General features: G+C 45.0%; 1 protein-coding gene across 3 annotated transcripts in view; it reads right to left on the minus strand.

Moving 5' to 3' along the window:
* TPGS2 (tubulin polyglutamylase complex subunit 2) overlaps positions 1 to 24,769 on the minus strand; it is a 46,007-nt gene that overhangs the window by 14,376 nt on the left and 6,862 nt on the right. For all 3 annotated transcript variants that reach the window (XM_073618460.1, XM_073618477.1, XM_073618469.1), the window contains exons 2-6: positions 22,077 to 22,162; positions 18,930 to 19,009; positions 12,978 to 13,065; positions 11,868 to 11,999; positions 4,838 to 4,942 (exon numbers count right to left, since the gene is read on the minus strand). In XM_073618460.1, coding sequence (XP_073474561.1) covers positions 4,838 to 4,942; positions 11,868 to 11,999; positions 12,978 to 13,065; positions 18,930 to 19,009; positions 22,077 to 22,125 — 454 coding nt within the window. In that variant the 5' untranslated portion in view covers positions 22,126 to 22,162. The remainder of the gene's footprint in view (positions 1 to 4,837; positions 4,943 to 11,867; positions 12,000 to 12,977; positions 13,066 to 18,929; positions 19,010 to 22,076; positions 22,163 to 24,769) is intronic.

The following is a 24,769-nucleotide window of genomic DNA, read 5'->3' on the forward strand; positions in this document are numbered from 1 at the left end:
GTCAGTTCTGACCGGTTGCATTACAGGCGATCCCTGCATCTTGTCCTCTCCCGCCAACATGGGGTCCAGGTACCATCCTTCTGAGCAATTACAGCTGCCTGGAAAACACTGCGATCAAAGGCCACGTCCTCAGCGGCTCTAACATCTACCTGGTAAAATCTTCACCCATGATGGCGGGCAATGTCTCAAAGCGGTTGTAAAGGGCTATTTTTTTAATTAAAATAATAAGCATGTTATACTAACCTGCTCTGTGCAATGGTATTGCACAGAGCAGCCCCAAGCCTCTTCTTCTGGGGTCCCTTGCCGGCGCTGTCTGCTCCGCCTCTTCTCTGAGTGCCCCCATAGCAAGCTGCTTCCTAGGGGGCACTTATATGGGTGCAGTCCCGAGCTAGATTGTGTATGTCTTGGCCCCACTCCCCCTTGCCCTCCTCACAGGATTTGATTGACAGCAACAGGGGCCAATGGCTCCCGATGCTGCCTCTGTATTCTGTGAATACAGGAAGAGAGAGCAGTGCTGCTGCAGATGTGCACAGCACTGGATCGAAAGCGGAACCAGGTAATTATTTAGGGAGGAAGGGGTGCCAGGAAAGTATTTAATGTGTTACTAAACCCAGGAGCCTGCATTCACTATACAGTGGGGCAAAAAAGTATTTAGTCAGCCATCAATTGTGCAAGTTCTCCCACTTAAAAAGATGAGAGAGGCCTGTAATTGTCATCATAGGTATACCTCAACTATGAGAGACAAATATGGAAACAAATCCAGACAAATCACATTGTCTGATTTGGAAAGAATGTATTTGCAAATTATGGTGGAAAATAAGTATTTGGTCACCTACAAACAAGCAAGATTTCTGGCTCTCACAGACCTGTATCTTCTTCTTTAAGAGGCTCCTCTGTCCTCCACTCATTACCTGTATTAATGGCACCTGTTTGAACTTGTTATCAGTATAAAAGACACCTGTCCACAACCTCAAACAGTCACACTCCAAACTCCACTATGGTGAAGACCAAAGAGCTGTCGAAGGACACCAGAAACAAAATTGTAGACCTGCACCAGGCTGGGAAGACTGAATCTGCAATAGGCAAGCAGCTTGGTGTGAAGAAGTCAACTGTGGGAGCAATAATTAGAAAATGGAAGACATACAAAACCACTGATAATCTCCCTCGATCTGGGGCTCCACGCAAGATCTCACCCCGCGGGGTCAAAATGATCACAAGAACGGTGAGCAAAAATCCCAGAACCACATGGAGGGACCTAGTGAATGACCTGCATAGAGCTGGGATCAATGTAACAAAGGCTACCATCAGTAACACACTACGCCGCCAGGGACTCACATCCTGCAGTGCCAGACGTGTCCCCCTGCTTAAGCCAGTACATGTCCGGCCCGTCTGAGGTTTGCTAGAGAGCATTTGGATGATCCAGAAGAGGATTGGGAGAATGTCATATGGTCAGATGAAACCAAAGTGGAACTGTTTGGTAGAATCACAACTCGTCGTGTTTGGAGGAGAGAATGCTGAGTTGCAACCAAAGAACACCATACCTACTGTGAAGCATGGGGGTGGCAACATCATGCTTTGGGGCTGTTTCTCTGCAAAGGGAACAGGACGACTGATCCATGTACATGAAAGAATGAATGGGGCCGTGTATCGTGAGATTTTGAGTGCAAACCTCCTCCCATCAGCAAGGGCATTGAAGATGAAACGTGGCTGGGTCTTTCAGCATGACAATGATCCCAAACACACCGCCTGGGCAATGAAGGAGTGGCTTCGTAAGAAGCATTTCAAGGTCCTGGAGTGGCCTAGCCAGTCTCCAGATCTCAACCCCATAGAAAACCTTTGGAGGGAGTTGAAAGTCCGTGTTGCCCAGCAACAGCCCCAAAATATCACTGCTTTAGAGGAGATCTGCAGGGAGGAATGGACCAACATACCAGCAACAGTGTGTGACAACCTTGTGAAGACTTACAGAAAACGTTTGACCTCTGTCATTGTCAACAAAGGATATATAACAAAGTATTGAGATGAACTTTTGATGTTGACAAAATACTTATTTTCCACCATAATTTGCAAATAAATTCTTTCAAAAATCAGACAATGTGATTGTCTGGATTTGTTTCCACATTTGGTCTCTCATAGTTGAAGTATACCTATGATGACAATTACAGGCCTCTCTCATCTTTTTAAGTGGGAGAACTTGCACAATTGGTGGCTGACTAAATACTTTTTTGCCCCACTGTATCTGGTCTCCCACAGTACACAGAACATGGAAATGCAATTATTTTATTAAATATAAACTGCTACTCATCAGTCTTGTGACTTCTATCAGTGTCTGGCTGAGCACTGGTTAAAGCTTGTAGGAGGAGTTTTCTTTCCCCTCTGACTGTCCTATGAGGCTGCAGGACCCCTGACCCCCTTGTCTGGACAGTGCGGATTGGCCCTTTGCTGATCACATGCACTCTCCCAAGAAAAAAAAACTATCTAGCATTACATACCAAACGGAGCATGTGCAGAGTGCCCCCAAAACTCTGTACAATCAGCAGATGATTTGGGGACTGTGGAAGAAGGGGAGGATAGGAGAAGACCGGATCAAACAGGCTTTTTACACAATGCGGAGGATTAACAGACTGATTTTACTGTTGTGGGTTTAGTAACACTTTAAGGGGGTTTAAGGGGGCTAGGAGGAGCTGATCATGGAAGGTTTTTAACCTTAAAGTGTTACTAAACCCACAACAGTAAAATCAGTCTGTATATGCTGTGGAACCTGAGGGGTTAATCCTTAAGGCTGTTTGATCCTGTCTCCTCTAATCCTCCCCTTATTCCACAGTCCCCAATATATTTCCTGATAGTACAGAACTAGGGGACAAGCTGCACATGCTCAATTTGGTGTGTATTGCTAGAGAGTTTCTTTTTTTCTTGGGAGGGTGCATGTGATCAGCACAGGGCCAATCAGCACTGTCCAGACAGAGAGTCAGGGGTCCTGCAGCCTCATAGGACAGCCAGAGCAGAATGAAAACTCCTCCTACAAGCTTTAACCAGACACTAATAGAAGTCACAAGACTTCTATATTACTGCTGATGAGAAAAGGTATTTAGCATTTTATATTTACTAAAATAATTGCATTTCCATGTTCTGTGTACTGTGGGAGACCAGATATAGTGAATGCAGGGTCCTGGGTTTAGTAAATAATTGCAGCAAATGCATGAAGGAAACAACCCTTATGCCTTTAGAACCTTAGTGCCCAATCTGTGGCCCTTTGGCGTTTGAAGTGCGGTGCTTGGTACCAGCAGTCAGTAGATGGAGCATTGGTCTGTAAAGGGTAGATATCCCTAGTCTCTGACAGTCTCCTAAAAGCAGGGATATGCAATTAGAGGACCTCCAGTGGTTGCAAAACTACAAGTCCCATCATGCCTCTGCCTCTGGGTGTCATGCTTGTGACAGTCAGAGTCTTACAATGCATCATGGGACTTGTAGTTCTGCAACAGCTGGAGGTCGGCTAATTGCTTATCCCTGTCCTAAAGCATGACTTGAGTCTCCAAGCACACCAATAGAACGTTCTCTGACCATTTCCACCAGGAAGTCTTTAGTCTACAACACTTTTCTGACGCTTTGCATGTAATAAATATTATATGAGGCCCTTTGGAGACATTCGGGGGCCACCACATGTGAGGCTCCCATTACCTTGCAAGTTGACAACCATTGCTTTAGAACCACTTTTATGAAAACAGAGAGGTTTTAATATTTCATTAGCAAGTTGATGAGGAGGGGGGAGGGAAGAACCATTGAAGGTAAAATATAAGCAGATTAAACTTCAGACCTCAATGACTGCACAGCACCTCACCTTGCAGCAAGCGAAAGGAAGAAGGCGAAATGTTTAAAGTAGAGCTATAGGCAAAACTTTTTTTTTCATTTTGGATATAGTAAGGAAAGGTTATAACCCCTGTAAAGGTTTATTTTTGCCCTCTTTGTCCCATTGGAGAGTTTTACCTTCACTTCCTATCCCATAGCCAAAACAGGAAGTGAGAGGAAATCCCTGCAAATTAAAGTGGAACTTGAGTCATTTTTCATCTTTCCATCTATTAAATCTTCTGCCCTTGTTGTTGTTTAACTTTGGATAGTAAAACATTTTTCTTTTCTGCCAGTAAATCCCTTATACAGTTCAATTCCTGTTTCTTGTCTGGTCATTAGCCTAGGCTTATGACATCATGCACAGCTCTCTCTCTCTCACGAGCGTTTGCCAGGAAGGGGATGGGGGGGAGAGGGCCAATGAGAGCTGCAGAGCTGGAGCTGTGTAAATCCAGGAAGTGAACAGGCAGCAGCGTCATCTGCCCACAGTTAAAATGGCTGCAGCCAGACTCAGTGGAGGGAGATTTCTACAGCATATTTGGCAAGTACAGAATCACAGTATATATAAAATAATATGCAAAGTGGTTGGAGGGAAGCTTCAGAATGGCAAAGATGTTTTTATTACAAATTATGTGAGCAGACCGCAGTTCCTCTTTAAGGGAATCTCTTGGGGACCCCCCAGGTCACCAGAACTAGTGGAAGATTTCCCCTCTAATACTTTTCTGGGGATAACAAAAAATTTGGGACTTTGTTGTACTTTCAATTTCAATGATGGTAAACAGGACCAATAGAGAAGGTGAATCTCCCTAATGGGGGAACACAGACAGCAGTAAAAACTGACAGGTGTTCTAATCCCTCTCTACTCTATCCAGAACTAAAAAAAAAAAAAAAAAAGTTTTGCCTTTAGTTATACTTTAATTGCTAAATTGCTGATTCTACTGAAACAAAAACTGTGCACTTATTAGAAAAGAATGACATATTATTCTCATCAACCCACCTGGTTTGGAAGTCTTGTATACCAGGCACACCTTCCCATTACCATTACACGGGTCTAGTTCAAATATGATGTTCTTGGAATTAAAATGCGGCCGATCAGGATGTCCTTAAACATTAAACATGAAAGTTATTATATTGTATACGGTCCCACAAGTTATCATTTTTATTTTAAATTGCCAAATTATATATCTCACAAATGTGAGGTAAGAAGTGAAAATGTGAGGCCTCATTCACATGGGGCAATTTATTCTGTGCACCAATGCAGGGCCGTGTTTTACTGGCACAAGGTTGCACAGAGTGTTGTGTGCATCATTATGCTGTCAGTCCCAGTGTTGTCTATTGCGACGCAGCGCCTGCACGGACACGAAAAGCTGCACCCAATGTGACAGCCATGCAAGTGTGGGTACATGGCCTCGAGCCTAGGGTAGCCTCTGTGTCTCAATTTGACAGCTATGGGACTGCCGGAACATTATTTAAGGGCTGGTGTTGTGTGGGCTCCCCGCCTACTGAGGAAGCCCAGTCAAGGGGGGTGTAACGCGTGGGAGGAGTTGAGCCCGGGACGTCACTACCCAGGAAGTGTTATACTTATTGCATGTTTATCTAAGGATTTTTGTAAGTGTTTTTATCCCTGTGTGTCATAAACAGGTGTGACCAGAACTGTGTGGACTGCAACAGAGTGAATGAAAACTTATGACAAAGAACAGCAATCTAAACTAGTATATACAGCAGATAGGGAATAGCAGAATCATAATCGTGGCCAGGCCAGGGTCATATACGGGAGATCAGCAGATGAGGCAAGGAGCAAGACAGGACAGGGAGAAAGTGGAAGGGATCAGGCTGCAGGGTAGGGGTAGAGAATAACAGGATTACAGGAGGGACTGGAACAGGTTCAGGTTCACAGGTACAGGTCAGGGCTCAAGGACAATACCAAGGCAAGTGTGTAAGTGCTTGCCGGGTATAAATTCAGTCTCAGGTGATGCCTGATTGCAGGAGATGATGTTGGCTTCAGATTGCTAGGAGACACCCGCTGGTGGACACCAGTACTGCGGTCCAAAGATCTGACAGTGCCACCAGCAGGTGAAACCTTTCCTAATAGATGTGGAAATAGGGGTTGATTTACTAAAGGAAAGTAAACTGTGCACTTTGCAGTTGCACTCTGCAAGAGCAGTTGCTCCAAATCTTAGTACATGAGCAGAAGCTCTGCTGACTGCCATCACCCAAGCATGTGCAAGCAAAAATGCTGTTTTTAAAATTTTCCTTGCACGTGATGGGGGTATTCTTTGTACAGTGAAGCTCTACCTCATTTACTAAGCCCTGCAGCAACTGCACTTGCAGAGTGCAATTGCACTTCGCAAAGTGCACAGTCTATTTGCCTTTAGTAAATCAACCCCATAGATAGCACTATGGGTCTCTTTCTTGTGTTCCCTATCATGTGGATGTGCTGACTCTGGAGCTTCTAATTGTGAGAGGAGACATAGGAGGAGGTCTAATATTCCAGTACTCGAGGAGAAGGAGAATGACTTATGCTTATTAGACTCTGTTGTGGAGTCTGCAGCTGAGGTGAGCAGGTTTTTCACCTAAAAGGTGGTGGTCACAAAATGCTTCACAAGATTGAAGACTGTTATTGCACTGAATGCACTGCGGTATTTATAAAATTGGGACTGTATATGAATTTACATTATGTTATTACAATTTCATGTAGATGTTTTTCAGTATTATTGATGTTGTGAATTTTGAGTTGCGCTGCACTAATTTTGTTATATTTGGTTTATACATTAGAGGGTGCGGTGAAATCACCTACATAGTGCTATAGCAGCAACCGCAGAAGAATACACAGAGGTTATTTGGTCGCACTTGCGACACACACTATACGCCACGGAAACAACGGTAAAGCGGCGCTAAAAATAACGACGTTTTACCGCCGATGCCGCCCCCGCGTGAAAGGGGCCTAAATGCAAGGAATACATATAAAAACCTTTTTAGCTTTAGGCCCCTTTCACACTGAGGCGCTTGTAAACTGCCAGTAAAACACTGAGCACTTTTGAAGAGCTTTTCAGGCGCTTTTGAAGCGCTTTCCATTCATTTCAATGGAGAGGGGCGTTTTTTCACCACCCTGCCAGCGCGCTTCCCCAGTTTTAGACCCCTTTCTCACTGGGGCGCTTTGCAGGCGCTACAGCACTAAAAATAGTGCCTGCAAAGCGCCCTGAAAGAGCCTCTTCTGTCTCTCAAATGTAAAAGCCCCGAGGGCTTTCACACTGGAGCGGTGCGCTGGCAGGACGCTAAGGCCCCTTTCACACTAAGGCGCTTCTAAACTGCCAGTAAGACCCCTTACACAATGGGGCGGCATCGGCGGTAAAACGGCGCTATTTTTAGCGCCGCTTTACCATCGCTTAAGCGGCGGTATCCGGCCGCTAGCGGGGGGGTTACCCCCCCCGTTACCAGCTGAAAAAGGGTTAAAACCGCCCGCAAAGCGCCGCTGATTTCAATGGGCAGGAGCGGTTTAGGAGTGGTGTATACACCGCTCCTTCATCGCTCCAAAGATGCTGCTAGCAGGACTTTTTTTGTCGTCCTGCCAGCGCACCGCTCCAGTGTGAAAGCCCTTGGGGCTTTCACATTGGGGAGACAGCAGCTGCTGTTTCAGGGTGCTTTGTAGGTGATATTTTTAGCGCTGTAGCGCCTGCAAAGCGCCCCAGTGTGAAAGGGGCCTTAAACACTGAGCGCTTTTGAAGAGGACCCCTTTCACACTGAGGCGCTTTTCAGGCGCTTTCACGCTAAAAAAAGCACCTGAAAAGGTCACGGAAAACTGTTTAAATTAAAATCATTGAATGCTTTCACACTGGGGCAGTGCACTGGCAGTGCTGTGAAAAAACGCCCTTCTCCATTGAAAGGAATGGAAAGCTCTTCAAAAGCGCCTGAAAAGCGGTCAGTGTTTTACTGCCAGTTTAGAAGTGCCTCAGTGTGAAAGGGGCCTTATCCTAAAGTCAATGGGATGGATTTATTAGAGCCCTGTCACACTGGGGCGGCGTCGGCGGTAAAACGCCGCTATTATTAGCGGCGTTTTACCGTCGGTATGCGGCCGCTAGCGGGGCGGTTTTACCCCCCGCTAGCGGCCGAGAAAGGGTCAAATACCACCGCAAAGCGCCTCTGCAGAGGCGCTTTGCCGGCGTTATAGCCGCGCTGTCCCATTGATTTCAATGGGCAGGAGCGGTAAAGGAGCGGTATACACACCGCTCCTTCACCGCTCCGAAGATGCTGCTGGCAGGACTTTTTTTACCGTCCTGCCAGCGCATCGCTCCAGTGTGAAAGCCCTCGGGGCTTTCACACAGGAATACATGCAGCGGCACTTTCGGGTCAGTTTGCAGGCGCTATTATTAGCGCAATAGCGCCTGCAAACCGCCCCATTGTGAAAGGGCTTTTAAGGACTACTACTTTCACACTGGGGCGGTGGGTGCGTCGGCGGTAAAGCTCTGCTAGTTTTAGCGGCGCTTTATCGTCAATTTCGCTGCGCTATTCGGCCGCTAGCGGGGCACTTTTACCCCCCCCCGCTAGCGGCCGAGAAAGTGTTAAAAAACAGCCGCGAAAGGGTAAAAACCACCACAAATCGCTGCTTCAGCAGTGCTATGTCGGCAGCATAGCTGCGCTGCCCCATTGATTTCAATGGGCAGGAGCGGTGAAGGAGCAATGTATACACCGCTCCTTCACTGCTCCAAAGATGCTGCTAGCAGGACTTTTTTTAGTGTCCTGCCAGCACACCACTCCAGTGTGAATGCCCTCGGGGCTTTCACACTGGAGAGACAGCAGCGGCTCTTTCAGGCGCTATTTTTAGCGCTGTAGTGCCTGCAAAGCGCCCCAGTGTGAAAGGGGTCTAAGGTTGTCCATAAACGATTTGAATCTCAAACCGCGTGTGGGCAGGCTGAATGTACCAAGTTGATCGATCAATCAACTTGGGTGCAACCAGCCTGCTGGCTATGCAATTGTCTTCCTTTTTTTTTTTTTCACTACCGCTTTAAAGAGGAAGTAAACCCTAATGGGTTTTACTTCCTCTTTTGTTCCCTGCAAACTAAAAGCATAATGGGGTAGTACGCATCACATACTAGCCCATTTATGTGCCACTTACCTGCAATCGAAGCCCACGCTGTCCCTGCTGCAGGCTGCATCCATCTTCGCCCCTCTTCCTTCCGAGGCCACGGACTCTGGCTCTGTGACTGGCCAGAGCCACGTGACGTCACTCCCGCGCACTGCGCGCCGGAGCCGCCAGTAACAGCACTCGCTCGTGAAGAAATGGCACAGAGTGCCGTTTCTTCACAGCGCATGCACCGATGACATCATGGGCCCACTACAAGATAAATATCTCCTAAACGGCGCACGTTTAAAAGATATTTACAGTACCTATAGGTAAGCCTAGAATAAGGCCTACCTTATAGGTACAAGTTCTAAAAAAGGGGTATACAACCACTTTAAGCTAAATTCCAACTGGTCGTCTCTCTCCATCCGACGTGACCAGTCATTTTGCACACATAATGAGGTGGGGAAGCTTCAGGGCACCAACAACACTGATAAAATATACATTTAAATAGAGACTGTGCAGTGTTCCCAGCGCAGCACCAGAACACAATTAAAGTAGAACTATAGGCAAAACGTTTTTTTTTTTCATTTTGGATAGAGTAAGGGAGGGTCATAACTCCTGTCTGTTTATTTTTTGACACCTGTGTCCCATCGGGGAGATTTCCCTTCACTTCCTGTCCCAGGGCCAAAACAGGAAGTGAGAAGAAGGGAATACCTTGGGACCCCCAGATCACCAGAACTAGTGTCCCTATTGGAAGATTTCCCCTCTATAACTTTTATGGGAATAACCAAAAAATTGGGGATTTTCTTTTACCTTCACTTTCAATGATAATGGTAAACAGGACAAATAGAGAGAGGGAGAATCTCCATAATGGGAGCACAGACAGCAAAAAAAAACTGACAGGGGTTCTAATCCCTCTGCACTATTAAAACATTTAGCCTTTTGTTATACTTTCAGGGCGCCAACAACACTGATAAAATATCCATTTGAATGGAGACTGTGTAGTGTTGTCGGCCCGGCATCAGAACACAATTAATGAACGGAGCACTGGCAGGATCAACAAGTTAAGCCTGATTCACATGGGCCCGAAAATCTGCCAGGTCAGCAGGTCATGCTGAACCAGCATTCGATCAGCGCTTGCAGCCAATGTCTGCAGCACTGATCTGTGTATTCTGGTTGAGGGTGGGGCGTCCCTCTGTCAGAATACATTGGGGTTGATGTACTAAAACTGGAGAGTGCAAAATCTAGTGCAGCTCTGCATAGAAACCAATCAGCTTCCAGTATATTCTTTTTTTGTCAAAGCTTAATTGAACAAGCTGAAGTTAGAAGCTGATTGGTTACCATGCACAGCTGCAGCAGATTTTGCACTCTCCAGTTTTAATAAATCTCCCCCAATGTCTCAGTGGGAGAGATCCCTGAATCAACCTCATTTGTGTTGATGTGGGGATCTGACGGGTTTTTTTTTTGGGGTTCAACCTGCTGATTTAACGAAAAAAAAAAACAAAAAAAAAAAAAAAAAACCACCTAGCTTTACTGTACTCAGCTTTATCAGAATACTTTATTAAAGGAGTTGTAAAGGCAGAATTTTTTTTTTTATCTTAATGGATTGTATGCATTAGGATAAAAAACCTTCTGTGTGTAGCAGCCACCCCAGCACCCCCCTAATTACTTACCTGAGCTAGGGTTGCCACCTCTTCCCTTTAAAACCAAACACTTATTAATTACACAGGTTCTGTGGCCAATTAAGGTGGTAATTAAACTCACTTGGTGCCTTATCTGCATTAAATTATCCCCAGAACCTGTGTAATTCATTCGGGTTTCAAAGGGATGAGGTGGCAACCATCACCTGAGCCCCATCTCTTTGCAGTGATATCCACAAATGTCTAAGCCGCCCGGGACACTCCTCCTGATTGGCTGAGACACAGCAGTGGCGCCGTTGGCTCCCGCGGCTGTCAATCAAAGTCAGTCAGCCAATCAGGGGAGAGATAGGGCGGGGGTGGGGCTCTGGACACACGGAGCTGTGACTCGACTCCAGTGCCCCTCATAGGAAACTGCTGACTGGGGGTCAGGAGCAGAGAAAAGGAGGATCCGGGCTGCTCTGTACAAAACCAACTGCACTGAGCAGGTATGACATGTTTATTATTTTTTGTTTTAAAAAAAAAAATGAGACTTTACAATCACTTTAATCCCAAAGGGAAATTATTGAGATTAATAAAATAGGGAGGAGAGAGAATGTAACCCCCTTTTTTTTTTTTTCTTTTCTTCTCTCTCTTCTTTTTATCGCCTGCCCTGGTAAACTATACCTGTGTATAAGTGAGACGCGAAGCGGAGAAAATATTCATGAATGGTACAAAGGATAAATTAGAGAGTGGGGGTGATATCCCCTCCTCGTCCTCTTTTTTTTTTTTTTTTCTTCTCTTTTTTTTCCCTTTTTGCTTTTTTTAAATAATGACCTTATATATATATATATATATATATATATATATATATATATATATATATATATATATATATATATATATATATATATATATATCGGATGAAAATAGAATTGATTTATGTTAAGATATACTCTGTGATACGTATGTAACAAACATTTGTTTGTCTATATGTATAATAATTGTTGAAAAAATAAAATATAGAATTAAAAAAAAAAAAAAAATTAAACAAAAGAAGAGATTAATAAAATATTCTGATTCGGATAAAGCTGGTTAAACACAGTTTTTTTTCCATTAAACGAGGGTTAAAAAAAAAAAAAACTGCTGTATTATAAAAGATCAACTGAAACATTAACATACAGTAATACGACTGTATATTATGAGAAACTACACGTGGAGAGACACTTTAACACATAAACTAGATGAAATGTCCTTTTTATATACCTGCCTGATTCCAGCTTTTATCAAGATTATATTCAGATAATAAAAAGCAAAATACAGTTTTATCTATTATTAGCTATGTGTACCTTCCTCGTCCGAGCCGTCATCCAGGTCATCTAAAGTCGGTGCGTTAGGCAAGGAATGGACAGAGGACGATCTCAGACGGGTCAGATTGGAAATGCTGTTAATGACCATAGAGCCCACCTGGATGGGATGGTCTGTAAGCAAAAGATCTCATTATTCCAAATGTATAAGTGGGCTCACTTAACCTTATTGTTTCCCACTCCAATTACAGTCCTCCCAATAGGACTACTACCACCAATCCTCTACACCCTGGTCTTGGGTATCTCTTTACATTTCTCACCCAAAACATGCAACCTGTAGAATTTTTTAAACGTCGCCTATGGAGATTTTTAAGGGTAAAAATTTGTCGCCATTCAATGAGCGGGCGCAATTTTGAGGCGTGACATGTTGGGTATCAGTTTACTCGGCGTAACATTATCTTTCACAATATAAAAAAAAAATTGGGCTCACTTTACTGGTGTCTTATTTTTTAATTCGAAAAAGTGTATTTTTTTCAAAAAAAGTGCACTTGCAAGACCGCTGCGCAAATACGGTGTGACAGAAAGTATTGCAACAACCGCCATTTTATTCTCTAGGGTGTTATAAAAAAAAAAGAATAATGTTTGGGGGTTCTAAGTAATTTTCTAGCAAAAAAAATGTTGTTAACTTGTAAACAACAAATCTCAAAAAGAGGCTCGGTCCTTAAGTGGTTAACTGGTACCTACAGGAGAGCCTATAATAAGACTTACCTGTAGGTCAGTGAATATCTCTTAAATTTGCACAGTTTAGGAGATATACACATGGAATAAAACCGGTGACGTCACCGGGGCATGCACTCTGAAGGGACAGCATACCCGTACCGTACCTTCAGATCTCCTCGTTGGGGCTCCTGAACACATGTGAAGGAGTGACATCATCGCTGCCCCGGCCATTCATACAGCTGGAGCCCACGAACCCCGAAAAGAAAGACTGGGTGCCAATGGAAGCATCGGGGAGCTGTGACAGCGCTGTGCTGGAGGGCTCCATGTGCAGGTAAGCCTGTCATAATGTACTAGTATGTGGTGCATATTAGAATACGGAGAGGAAGTGACAGAGGGCAGCTGGAACATAAACACATGAAAACGTAAACTTACCATCCAGTTTCACAGACCAGGTCATCAGGAAGCCATCGGTCATTAAATAAAAGTTCTTCAAATCTTCCGGTAATGTACATTTGCATTTCTGTATATTGCAACAAAAACAGAAAGTTGTTAAAGTGGAACTCCAGACTATATGCTCTTGTCAAACTACACTATATTACCAAAAGTATTGGGACACCTGCCTTTACACGCATATGAACTTTAATGGCATCCCAGTCTTAGTCCGTAGGGTTCAATATTGAGTTGGCCCTCCCTTTGCAGCTATAACAGCTTCAACTCTTCTGGGAAGGCTGTCCACAAGGTTTAGGAGTGTGTCTATGGGAATGTTTGAAAAAAACAGAAAAGAAGGAGGGCGCACCAACCTAGTGCATTACCACTAATAAACTTTAATGCAGCATAAAAACAGCAAAAATAATACTCACAAACGAGCTTGCAAAACCAGCTTTGAAAAGGGCGCATCAGCGCTGTTTCTGTGAATCGACACACCAGGACCTATTGCCAAGAGGGTCAAACCGGTGCAAACGGCTAACGCGTTTTCGGGGAGCACCCCTTTCTTCAGAGCCTGAGCGGGCAAACTTATGGGAATGTTTGACCATTCTTCCAGAAGCGCATTTGTGAGGTCAGGCACTGATGTTGGACGGGAAGGCCTGGCTCGCAGTCTCTGCTCTAATTCACCCCAAAGGTGTTCTATCGTGTTGAGGTCAGGACTCTGTGCAGGCCAGTCAAGTTCCTCCACCCCAAACTCTCTCATCCATGTCTTTATGGACCTTACTTTGTGCACTGGTGCGCAGTCATGTTGGAACAGGAAGAGGTCATCCCCAAACTGTTCCCACAAAGTTGGGAGCATGAAATTGTCCAAAATGTCTTGGTATGCTGACACCTTCAGAGTTCCCTTCACTGGAACTAAGGGGCCAAGTCCAACCCCTGAAAAACAACCCCACACCATAATCCCTCCTCCACCAAATGATTTGGACCAGTGCACAAAGCAAGGTCCATAAAGACATGGATGAGCGAGTTTGGGGTGGAGGAACTTGACTGACCTGACCTCAACCCGATAGAACACTTATGGGATGAATTAGAGTGGAGACTGCGAGCCAGGCCTTCTTGTCCAACATCAGTGCCTGACCTCACATATGTGCTTCTGGAAGAATGGTCAAACATTCCCATAGACACACTCCTAAACCTTGTGGACAGCCTTCCCAGAAGAGTTGAAGCTGTTAAGCTGCAAAGAGTGAGCCAACTCAATATTGAACCTTAGTATATAGGAAGGGATAAGGACGCTGCATTTCTGGCAAGATCACCAGGTTTTTTCTGCACTAGCTGAAAACGTTTTTAGCCTGAAAAAAAAAAAAAAAAAAAAAAGAAGAATGCAGCCAGCACATTTAAGGACTGGAAAAATGCACAACTTTATAATTTTATTCTTCAGTTTAGTTATCATTTCAACTGACTGATGGCTACAAGGAAGTGCTGCGTGGAGTCTAGAAACCTCCTGTTTGGTATGGCTGGTCTAAAAGGAATTCCCTTGTAGGGATGAGCTCCGGCGTGTTCGCATGGCGCACGTGCCGAGCCCGCCAGGAAGTCGGCACGGCGCAGCGCTAATCACAAGCAGTGAGACATTTCCCGATGTGCGGCTGCAGAGATCGGGAAATGTCTCCCTGCCTGTGATTAGCGCTGCGCCGTGCCGACTTCCTGGCGGGCTCGGCACGTGCGCCATGCGAACACGCCGGAGCTCATCCTTATTCCCTTGTATGACTGCTATACGGAAAACCCATCTATAAAGGGTTATACTGAGTAGAATCTAGTTAATCTTAAGCCTCGTACACACGATCGGATTGTTGTCCAACAAAACCGTGGACTTTTGTCCGAAGGCATTGGCCCAAACTTATCTTGCATACACACGGCACACAATTGTTGGCCAACAAATACGAACCTAGTGACGTATTACGCTGTTTTTCAGCTCTTTAGCGCCACCCTTTGGGCTCCTTCTGCTAATTTCGTGTTAGTAGAAGTTTGGTGAGTGTTGATTCACGCTTTTCATTTTGTACTTTTCATTTCGCACTTTTCAGTTCGTTTCTGAACGGCCGTTCGTCAACCAGCCATGTTGCGGAATCGGAGGAGATAAAGTGTTATTTATTATTGGCCTTGGAGTTATTGCTTTGACATTATATTTTTGGTTGAATAATAATGATTTGATTTGATATATTTTCTATATTTTTGGATGCACAGAATGCACTTTTTGGTTAAGTTCTATTGGCAGATAGCGTGTCTAATTTTATTTGTTTTCTTTTTTTAATGCACAATAAAAAAAATTGTGGAGAATATTACTTGGCTATGTGTTTTACTTCAAATGACAGTTTGGTATTAGGCAGTTACATTTTAAAAAATACAATGTAAAATTGACAAGGGACAGCAACATTTCCCCCTATCCCCCTCCCTTTTTTTTTCACATTTAATAGGTAATAACAGAGGTAGGCTCGGTTCACATAGGGGCGACTTGTCAGGCGACCTAGTCGCCTGACAAGTCGCTTCCCGTTCTGTGCTACGGAACCGTTCTAATAGGAGCGACGCAAGTCGCTCCGACTTAGAAAAAGGTTCCTGTACTACTTTGGGGGCGACTTGGGGCGACTTGCATAGACTTCTATACAGAGGCGACCTGCAAGTCGTGCCGCCCCTGTGTGAACCGGCACGTAGAGCATAAGCACTTGATATTTTTGAATTTTTATATAATCAACTAATAAATATATTAATAAGTTTTCCCCTCACCCCCCCTCCTTTTTTTTTCTTCTTTTACTCTCCTTTTCCGTAAGAGCCCTTTTACACTGGGGCGGCGTCGGCGGTAAAACGCCGCTATTATTAGCGGCGTTTTACCGTCGGTATGCGGCCGCTAGCGGGGCGGCTTTACCCCCCGCTAGCGGCCGAGAAAGGGTTAAATACCACCGCAAAGCGCCTCTGCAGAGGCGCTTTGCCGGCGGTATAGCCGCGCCGTCCCATTGATTTCAATGGGCAGGAGCTGTAAAGGAGCGGTATACACACCGCTCCTTCACCGCTCCGAAGATGCTGCTAGCAGGACTTTTTTTACCGTCCTGCCAGCGCATCGCTCCAGTGTGAAAGCCCTCGGGGCTTTCACACAGGAATACATGCAGCGGCACTTTCGGGTCGGTTTGCAGGCGCTATTATTAGCGCAATAGCGCCTGCAAACTGTCCCAGTGTGAAAGGGGTCTAATAAGTTAATAACATACAGAAAGCACAAGTACTTGAACTTTTTTTGAATTATTTTATAATGCATTATAAATGAGGGGAGGGTTTACCCCCCCCCCCCTTTTTTTTTTCACACATAACAGGTCAATAATATATATAGAGCACTAATATTTGAATAATTTAAATACATTTTATAACACTTTCATAAAATTTGAGTTTTTGGTTTTACTTTCTTTCACGTGTAATAAGTTAATGACACATATAGAGCACAGCACTTGAAAGAAGGTCTTTTCCCTTTCTTTCAAATTTTTTTTTTTTTCCCTCTCCTTTAACACGTATTAAGTCAACAATGTATACAGAGTACAATATTGGAAGATCTTAAATTATTTTTATAGCACTCTTAGACCCCTTTCACACCGAGGGCGCTATAGCGTTAAAAATAACGCCTGCAATCCACCCTCAAACAGCTGCTCCATTGTTTCCAGTGTGAAAGCCCAAGGGCTTTCACGCCGGAGCGCTGCGCTGGCAGGACGGGAAAAAAAGTCCTGCCAGCAGCTTCTTTGTTTACCGCTCCTCCACCTCTGCTCCCTATTGAAATCAATGGGGCAGCGCTGGGATACCGCCGGCAAAACGCCGCCAATTCGGCACATTGCGGGCGGTTTTAAACCTTTCTCGGCCGCTAGCAGGGGGGGGGGGGGGGGTAAAAGCGCCCCACTAGCGGCCGAAATGCGCCGCTAATCCGCTAAAAATAGCGGCGTTTTACCGCTGACGCTATGGGCGGCCCAGTGTGAAAGGGCTCTTATAAAACTGGGCTTTTTTTTTTTCTCTTTTCTTCTCTTTTTTTTAGGGTATGGGGGAGGGGTGTAGAGGGAGCCATTCCTGTTGTTGGCGTGTATATATAAACCAGGATATTGAATATAGTCCTCTGTCTTGGGCAGATGAGCCATGTAAATGTTTATTGTAATAAGAGAAAAATGTTTAATAAATAATGAATTATAAAAAAAAAAAAAAAAAGACAAGGGACACCAACATAGTTGTATCTTTGATCTTAAAACCTACAGGATAATGGTGTTGTGGTAACTTCCCGAAATAAAAAAAAAAAAAAAACCCATAATAATATTATTCTTGATATCACTAGAAAATAAAAGCCTTTTAAAATACGTTTGCAATAACTCCATCAGTATCACCAGCAGGGCTTTTTTTCAGCGGGAACGCGGGGGGGGTGCAGTTCCCGCACCTCCTGGACTGACTGTATGAAATGGCAAGGGGTCCTGGGGTGTGCTGCACGGTATTGATGCTCACTGCTGGGGGATCTATACTAGTTGGAGGGGATATATTTTTGCAGGGGGGTCTATTGTTGCTGAGGAGGTCTATTGTTGCTGGTGGGGGACCTATTGTTGCTGAAGGAGATCTACTGCTGGGGGAGTTGTATTGTTGATGGCTGCCAGAGAGTCTATTAATGCTGGCTGTGCGGAGATCTGTTGATGCTGCCGGGAGTCTGTTGTTGCTGGGGGGGGGGTTTTGTTGTGGGTGGTACATTGTTGTTAGGGGGATCTATTGTTGCTGGCTGAAGGGGATCTATTTTACTGCTTTTCTTGATATCATTACCAAATTCCATACAAATTACTTACCACCACAAAATGATACTTGGTTCTAAAAGAGGTGGTACTGGGAGGTGGGTAGGGGGTGGAACCAAGGGACGGTGCTCGGAGGTGGGTAGGGGGTGAAACCAAGGGACGGTGCTCAGAGGTGGGTAGGGGGTGGAACCAAGGGACGGTGCTCAGAGGTGGGTAGGGGGTGGAACCAAGGGACGGTGCTCGGAGGTGGGTAGGGGGTGGAACCAAGGGACGGTGCTCAGAGGTGGGTAGGGGGTGGAACCAAGGGACGGTGCTCGGAGGTGGGTAGGGGGTGGAACCAAGGGACGGTGCTCAGAGGTGGGTAGGGGGATGTAACCAAGGGATGGTGCTCAGAGGTGGGTAGGGGGTGGAACCAAGGGACGGTGCTCAGAGGTGGGTAGGGGGTGGAACCAAGGGACGGTGCTCGGAGGTGGGTAGGGGGTGGAACCAAGGGACGGTGCTCAGAGGTGGGTAGGGGGATGTAACCAAGGGATGGTGCTCAGAGGTGGGTAGGGGGTGGAACCAAGGGACGGTGCTCGGAGGTGGGTAGGGGGATGTAACCAAGGGACGGTACTTGGAGGTGGGTAGGGGGATGTAACCAAGGGACGGTACTCGGAGGTGGGTAGGGGCGGGGAAAAGAGGTGACACGGAAAAGGGGAGTTCCTGCGCCTATTGTCTTAGAAAAAATGCCCTGATCACCTGCATTTCATAATTTGCCGCGTCACGAATTTTCATTCTCCATTAGGAACGCTAGTTTACAAGACCGACCAATTCCGGCTCGTCCTTGCTTCCGAGCATGCGTGTTTATACTTTGGACTTTTGTGTGACGGACTTGTGTAGACACGATCGGAAAATCCGACAACACACATTTGACTGCAGAAAATTTTAAAACCCGCCATCCAACATTTGTCCGTGGAAAATCTGACAACAATTGTCTGATGGAGCGTACAAACGGTCAGATTTTCCGCCAACAGTCTGTCATCACACAATTCCCGTCGAAAAATCCGATCGTGTGTACGAGGCTTTCGTTTATTTGTTAGTATACTCATCACTGGGAACAATATTAGAGACCCCTAAGCCGTGATACCCAGAGGTGGAGCCGCTTGTCGCAGGAATACAACATTGTACATACCTGCTCCCAGGAGACAATTGTCTGACGTTCAGCAGGAGGAATGGCCTCAAACTTCACCTCAGTCACTCCAGGAGATGATTCTACAAAATACGGCCACGAAAAAAAGGATTCAAAATAAGTCACTGCTTCCTATCGCAACACACATAAAATAACCTGAAAATCCAAAGGCAATACAGTATGTAGGTACACCTGTTCAATTGCTTGGTAACATAAATTGCTAATTAGCCAATCACATGGCAGCAACTCAATGCATCTAATATTATTATTATTATACACGATTTATATAGCGCCAACAGTTTATGCAGCGCTTTACAATGTAGAGGGGGGGGGGGAATATAATAATGTTGGAACGGGTATAATAATAATTAGCCAATCACATGGCAGCAACTGAATGCATTTAGGCATCTAGACGCTGTGAAGACGACTTGCTGAAGTTCAAACCGAACATCAGAATGGGGAAGAAAAGGGAATTTAGGTGACCTTGAACGTGGCATGATTGTTAGTGGCAGACGGGCTGGTCTGAGTATTTGAAAAACTGCTGATCCACTGGGATTTTCACACACAACCATCTCTCGGGTTTACAGAGAATGGTCCAAAAAAGAGAAAATATCCAGCGAGTTGTTTCCTCCAGTTGTGTGGAGGAAAATGCCTTGTCGATGTCAGAGATCAGAGGAGAATGGGCAGACTGGTTCCAGATGATAGAAAGGCAACAGTAACTCAAATAACCACTCGTTACAAGCAAGGTATGCAGAATACCATCTCTGAACGCACAACCTTGAAGCAGATGGGCTACAGCAACAGAAGACTAGGGATCAACCGATTATCGGCGGACGATATTCACTTTTTTTGAAGTCTCGGTCACAAACGTACCCGATATTACCAATATTGCTTCAAGGGGTTTTAGCAGGGTGATGCACGCAGCTGCAGGCATCACCCCCGTACCGTTCTTTAGAGCGGACGGTCGGCTTTATTGTAATAACAATCGACGCAGCTCAGCAGCCGCTCGGCTGTTATTACGATCAGCAGGAGGGGACGCCCCCCACCACTCGCCCGGGCTCACCCGTCTCACCGGGAGGCCCAAGTAACCAGCCAACACGCCCGGCGGCTGGCCAAATACCCGAAAAAAAAAAAAATGATGCTTCGTTCGGGTCTCGGATCCAGTAACCCGGAAGCGATGTCACTTTGCCTTTACTTTGCAGGGAATTAGAAAGGAAGAAAAACTCACCAGGGTTTACTTCCTCTTTAAAAACTTGATTTTACGCAAATATTGATGTATGGATATTGATGGCTATATCCTAACAGGGGAACTCTGTTCTTATTGATAGAGATCTCTCCTTATAATTGGTAAAAAACAAGAACAATATCTCTAGGCATAATCTCTCTCTCCAATGTTCAACAATATGTATTGAAAAATTTCCCATAACAGAGGAGTTCCAGCGATAAATAACACACGGTGATTAAAAATTCCCCATGTGGCCATTTGCTATGTGGTATTTCTGATGTTTGTTATTTGTTTGCACTTCACTCTGACAAAGCTTTGTTTTACAAGTGAAACATGTTGGGTTTTTAGGGTAGATGTGGAGAATTTTTTCATGAGGGCCAAAGCTCATTTAAAATGGTCTGTTGCAAAGTGGAAAACTGTTCTGTGGCCAGACGAATCGAAACTTGACATTCTTTTTTGGCAACCATGGGAACCGTGTCTAAGCCTTCGTTCACATTAAAAGGCAGCTTTGAAATTGTGCGACTTCATCTGAAATTGCATGATTTGAAAGTCGCATGTCAGTGCGACCTGGAAGACATCTGTGTGGCTTTGTGCACAGATGTCTATCCAAGTTGCACCCAAAATTGGCAAACGTATTGCAGGAATGACTCTTTCAAATCGACGCGGCACCACAAAGTCGGCGTTGCACCGATTTGAACAATGCCATTGCCGAAAATAGTGTGCGACTTGTCATGCGATTTGACTTGTCGCATGACAAGTCGCTCCAATGTGAACGAGGGCTAAAGAGGAGAGGGACCTTCCAGCTTGTTATCAGCGCTCAAGTTCAAAAGCTGGCATCTCTGATGGTATGGGGGGGGGGAACTAGTGCTGGGGACTCAAACTGGCGGCCCTCCAGCTGTTGCAAAAATACAAATCTCATCATGCCTCTGCCTTTGGGAGTCATGCTTGTAACTGTCAGCCTTTGCAATGCCTCATGGGCCTTGTAGTTTCGCAACAGCTGAAGGGCCGCCAGTTTGAGACCCCTGCGTGACTAGTGTGTATGGAATGAGCAGCTTGCACGTCTGGAAAGGCACCAGTAATGCTGAAAGATAAATCCAGGTTTTAGAGCAGCATATTCTCCCATCCAGATGACGTCTTTTTCAGAGAAGGCCTTGCATATCTCAGTAGGACAATGCTAAACTCCATACTGCACATATGACTAATGCTGTATCCTGGCCTAGGCTGACAAGGCCCAGGCCTAGGGCAGCACTTTGTAGTGGGGCAGCACGGAAAGAGTCCCCACCGGCTTGCACTGTTTATTTTTTACCATCCCTGTCCCATTGCAGAGATTTCCCTTCACTTTCTGCCCCATAGCCAAACAGGAAGTGAGAGGAAATCTATGCAAATTAAGGGAATCCATTGCCCCCCCCAGGCCCTCAGAACTAGTGTCCCCTCTCGAAAATTTCAGGGCGGGTCTTAAACAGCAAGGGGTGTGGCCTTGACAGGAAGGGGTGGGTCATATTTAAATTAGGGGGTGCACGAGTTTAGTCAGGCCTAGGGCAGCACAAAACCTAAATACACAACTGCCTATGACAACAGCATGGCTTCCTAGTAGAAGAGTCCGGGAGCTTAACTGGCCTACCTGAAGTCCAGACCTTTCACCAACTAAAAAAAGAGTGTTGTTAAAAGAAGAAGCGATGCTGCACCATGGTAAACATGGCCCTATTTCTATTGTGAATAAAATATGGGTCTATTTATGTAGATTTTATACAACGTCCCAACTTGGGGACGGCTGAAGGGGATCTATTGGGGTTGTACTCTACTATAGGTGGTGCGTATTGGACAACAAATGACACCATGAAACTCCCCGATCAATCTACATCTTTATAATGCCTTTAAGTTGGTGACAGGGTCTCTTTAAACTGATAAGAATTGTAGTTTCTCACCTAATATCTTGCTAATCCCCAAAGTGATTTTCTCTATGTGGGAGGCCATGGTGGTGTCAGTCTTGTTGTGGTGGGCATGACATCACCTATAGAAGAACAGAGGATTAGTCTCCGGGTATAGATCATCCAGTGAAGCCCCTCAGTGATCATTGGTTGTTCTTCGGACCCATTTTGCAGTCCTGACAGTCACAGGCAATACCACAGTTTAGTCAGTCCGGGATTCCCTATGACAGCCGAGGGATGGAGTTACACTGCTGAGTATATCTGAGATATATGGTAGATGGGCCCTTCTTGCACCACTGTCCAACCAGACCTGCTTTTGATTGGCCGGGTTGATAATCAGTATTACAACAGCGAATATTCATTCGCTGTTGTAACACCTGGGTGGGCTCATGGTGCAATGCTCTGCACTCCAAGCCCACCCTATTTTGAAGCCTATTAGTGCCTATGGCTCTAATCTGGTGCTTAAAAAAAAAAAACAAAAAAAAACCACCCCCGCCGCTGTAATTCAGGCACCCGGCATCCTGAAAGGGGCCGGGCGCCTGAATTTTGGGCGGCCATGCATGAATCTATCCATTATTTATATAAGGGGGTGGCATGGAGAGAGGGGGCGGCGCCCATGCGCCCCTAATGCCACCTACGTCAGTGAGATTCCCTTATCCACAGTCTCTGGGGTCACTGTCCCCTCCTGATGTGAGCTTGCATGTTCTCCCTGTGCTTACTAAGGGTTTCCTCCCACACTTCAAACACTTTCTGATAGGTTGTCTGTTTAAATTGGCCCTAGCATGTGTATGTAGAAAAAACGATCCGCACTCCGGTTGTTGCTCTTTAAAATTTCTTCATTTTTCTAAATAGCCACAGTGAAAAACGTTGATTAAATCAGTTGACGTGTTTCAGCCTATAAGGCCTTAGTCATTAGTTATGACTAAGGCCTTATAGGCTGAAACGTGTCAACTGACTTTATCAGCGTTTGTTCACTGTGGCTATTCAATAAAATTAAGACATTTTAAGAGCAACAACCGGAGTGCGGATCATTTTTTCTACATTACTCTACTCAGCCAGCGACTGTGGATCGAGAACCTGGGAGCTCTGCTATCTATGTGGTGTATGGGTAGTAGCACTGACTTTTCTGTTTATACTAGTATGTGTATGTCTGCATGATCTTAGAATGTAAGCTCCTCGTGGGCGGGGACTAATATGAATGTACAATATAGAATGTGCTGTGTAAATTGCTGATGCTATAGAAAATACCCGAAATAAATAAATTAAAATCTGTGCCTGAACTCAAGGGCTGCAACTAACAATTATTTTCATAAATCGATTAGGTGGCCGACTATTGTTTTGATTAATCGATTAATCGGATAAGAACCTCAAAAAAAGTGTATAGAGCTGCACAATTAATCGTTACAAAGCGATATCGTGATTCTTTTCCCTTCCCAATCTTTTAAAACAGCCTTTCATGATTCATGCAGAGAGTTCTCACAGCTGGAAAAAATAGTTTTATCACAACATTGTGGATAAGTATAAACAAAGTAACATTTCTTCTTAGATCAAAGGAATTAAGTTCAAGTTCTGCCTCTAGATGAGGGAAGTTTAACCACTTAAAGTGATCGTAAGGGTTCTTTTTTTTTTTTTTAATAAACAAACATATCATACTTACCTCCACTGCGCAGCTCGTTTTGCACAGAGTGGCCCCAAACCTCGTCTTCTGGGGTGCCCCGGCGGCTCTCGCGGCTCCTCCTCCCATCAGATAACCCCCTCGGAGAAGCGCTCTCCCGAGGGGGTTAACTTGCGGGCGCGCTCCCGAGTCCAGCATTCGGCGTCCATAGCCGCTAAATGTATGACTCGGCCCCACCCACCGGCGCCCGCATCATTGGATTTGATTGACAACAGCGGGAGCCAATGGCTGCGCTGCTATCAATCTATCCAATCAAGAACCGAGAACCCCCGGGCAGAGAGACAGCGCTTCCCCGCCGGGTCAAGTTCCAGGGCTTAGGTAAATAAAACCGGAGGGGGTGGGGGGGGTGGGGGGTGGATGGGGGGGCGGTCACTGCCAGGTGTTTTTTCACCTTAATGCATAGGAATCATTAAGGTGAAAAAACATGAAGGTTTACAACCCCTTTAAAGACTTAGGCTGTGGCCATACATGGGCCAAATTTTGAAAGAATTTTCTTTTGAAAATCAGAAAATTTGCTCGTTTTGCGATCCGATGGTGCCACCATTGATTTTAGAAATTCGACCAACCAAGCCTTCAATTTCACCTCATGCTGCTACAGAAAATAAATTTTCGTGGCTGGGAATCTTCTTTTCTTTCCGCAAATTTTCTTTTCTTGCACATGCGCATTTCTTTTTCGATTACATTTCTTGCACGATTCTCCCATTATTTAGTAGAAAATTGTTCGTTTTTCAAAACGTTCAAATTTCCAACATGTCCGAATACTCAAATTCGATGGGCGCAGGAAAATCGGCTGTTGCTGCAGCCCCACTAATGGTGCGAAATACGAACAAAAATTCTTAGATAAGATTTTCGAAAGAAAATTCTTTCGACATTCGACCCATGTGTATGGCCTGCCTAAACCTTTTTCTGGCACTTGCTGCTGACAAGTTAAAATCAATATTATATATATATATATATATATATATATATATATATATATATATATATATATATAAAATATACTCAAGTATAAGCC

The sequence above is a fragment of the Aquarana catesbeiana genome, linkage group LG01 (genome assembly GCF_042186555.1).
Source record: "Aquarana catesbeiana isolate 2022-GZ linkage group LG01, ASM4218655v1, whole genome shotgun sequence".
Taxonomy (NCBI): Eukaryota; Metazoa; Chordata; class Amphibia; order Anura; family Ranidae; genus Aquarana; species Aquarana catesbeiana.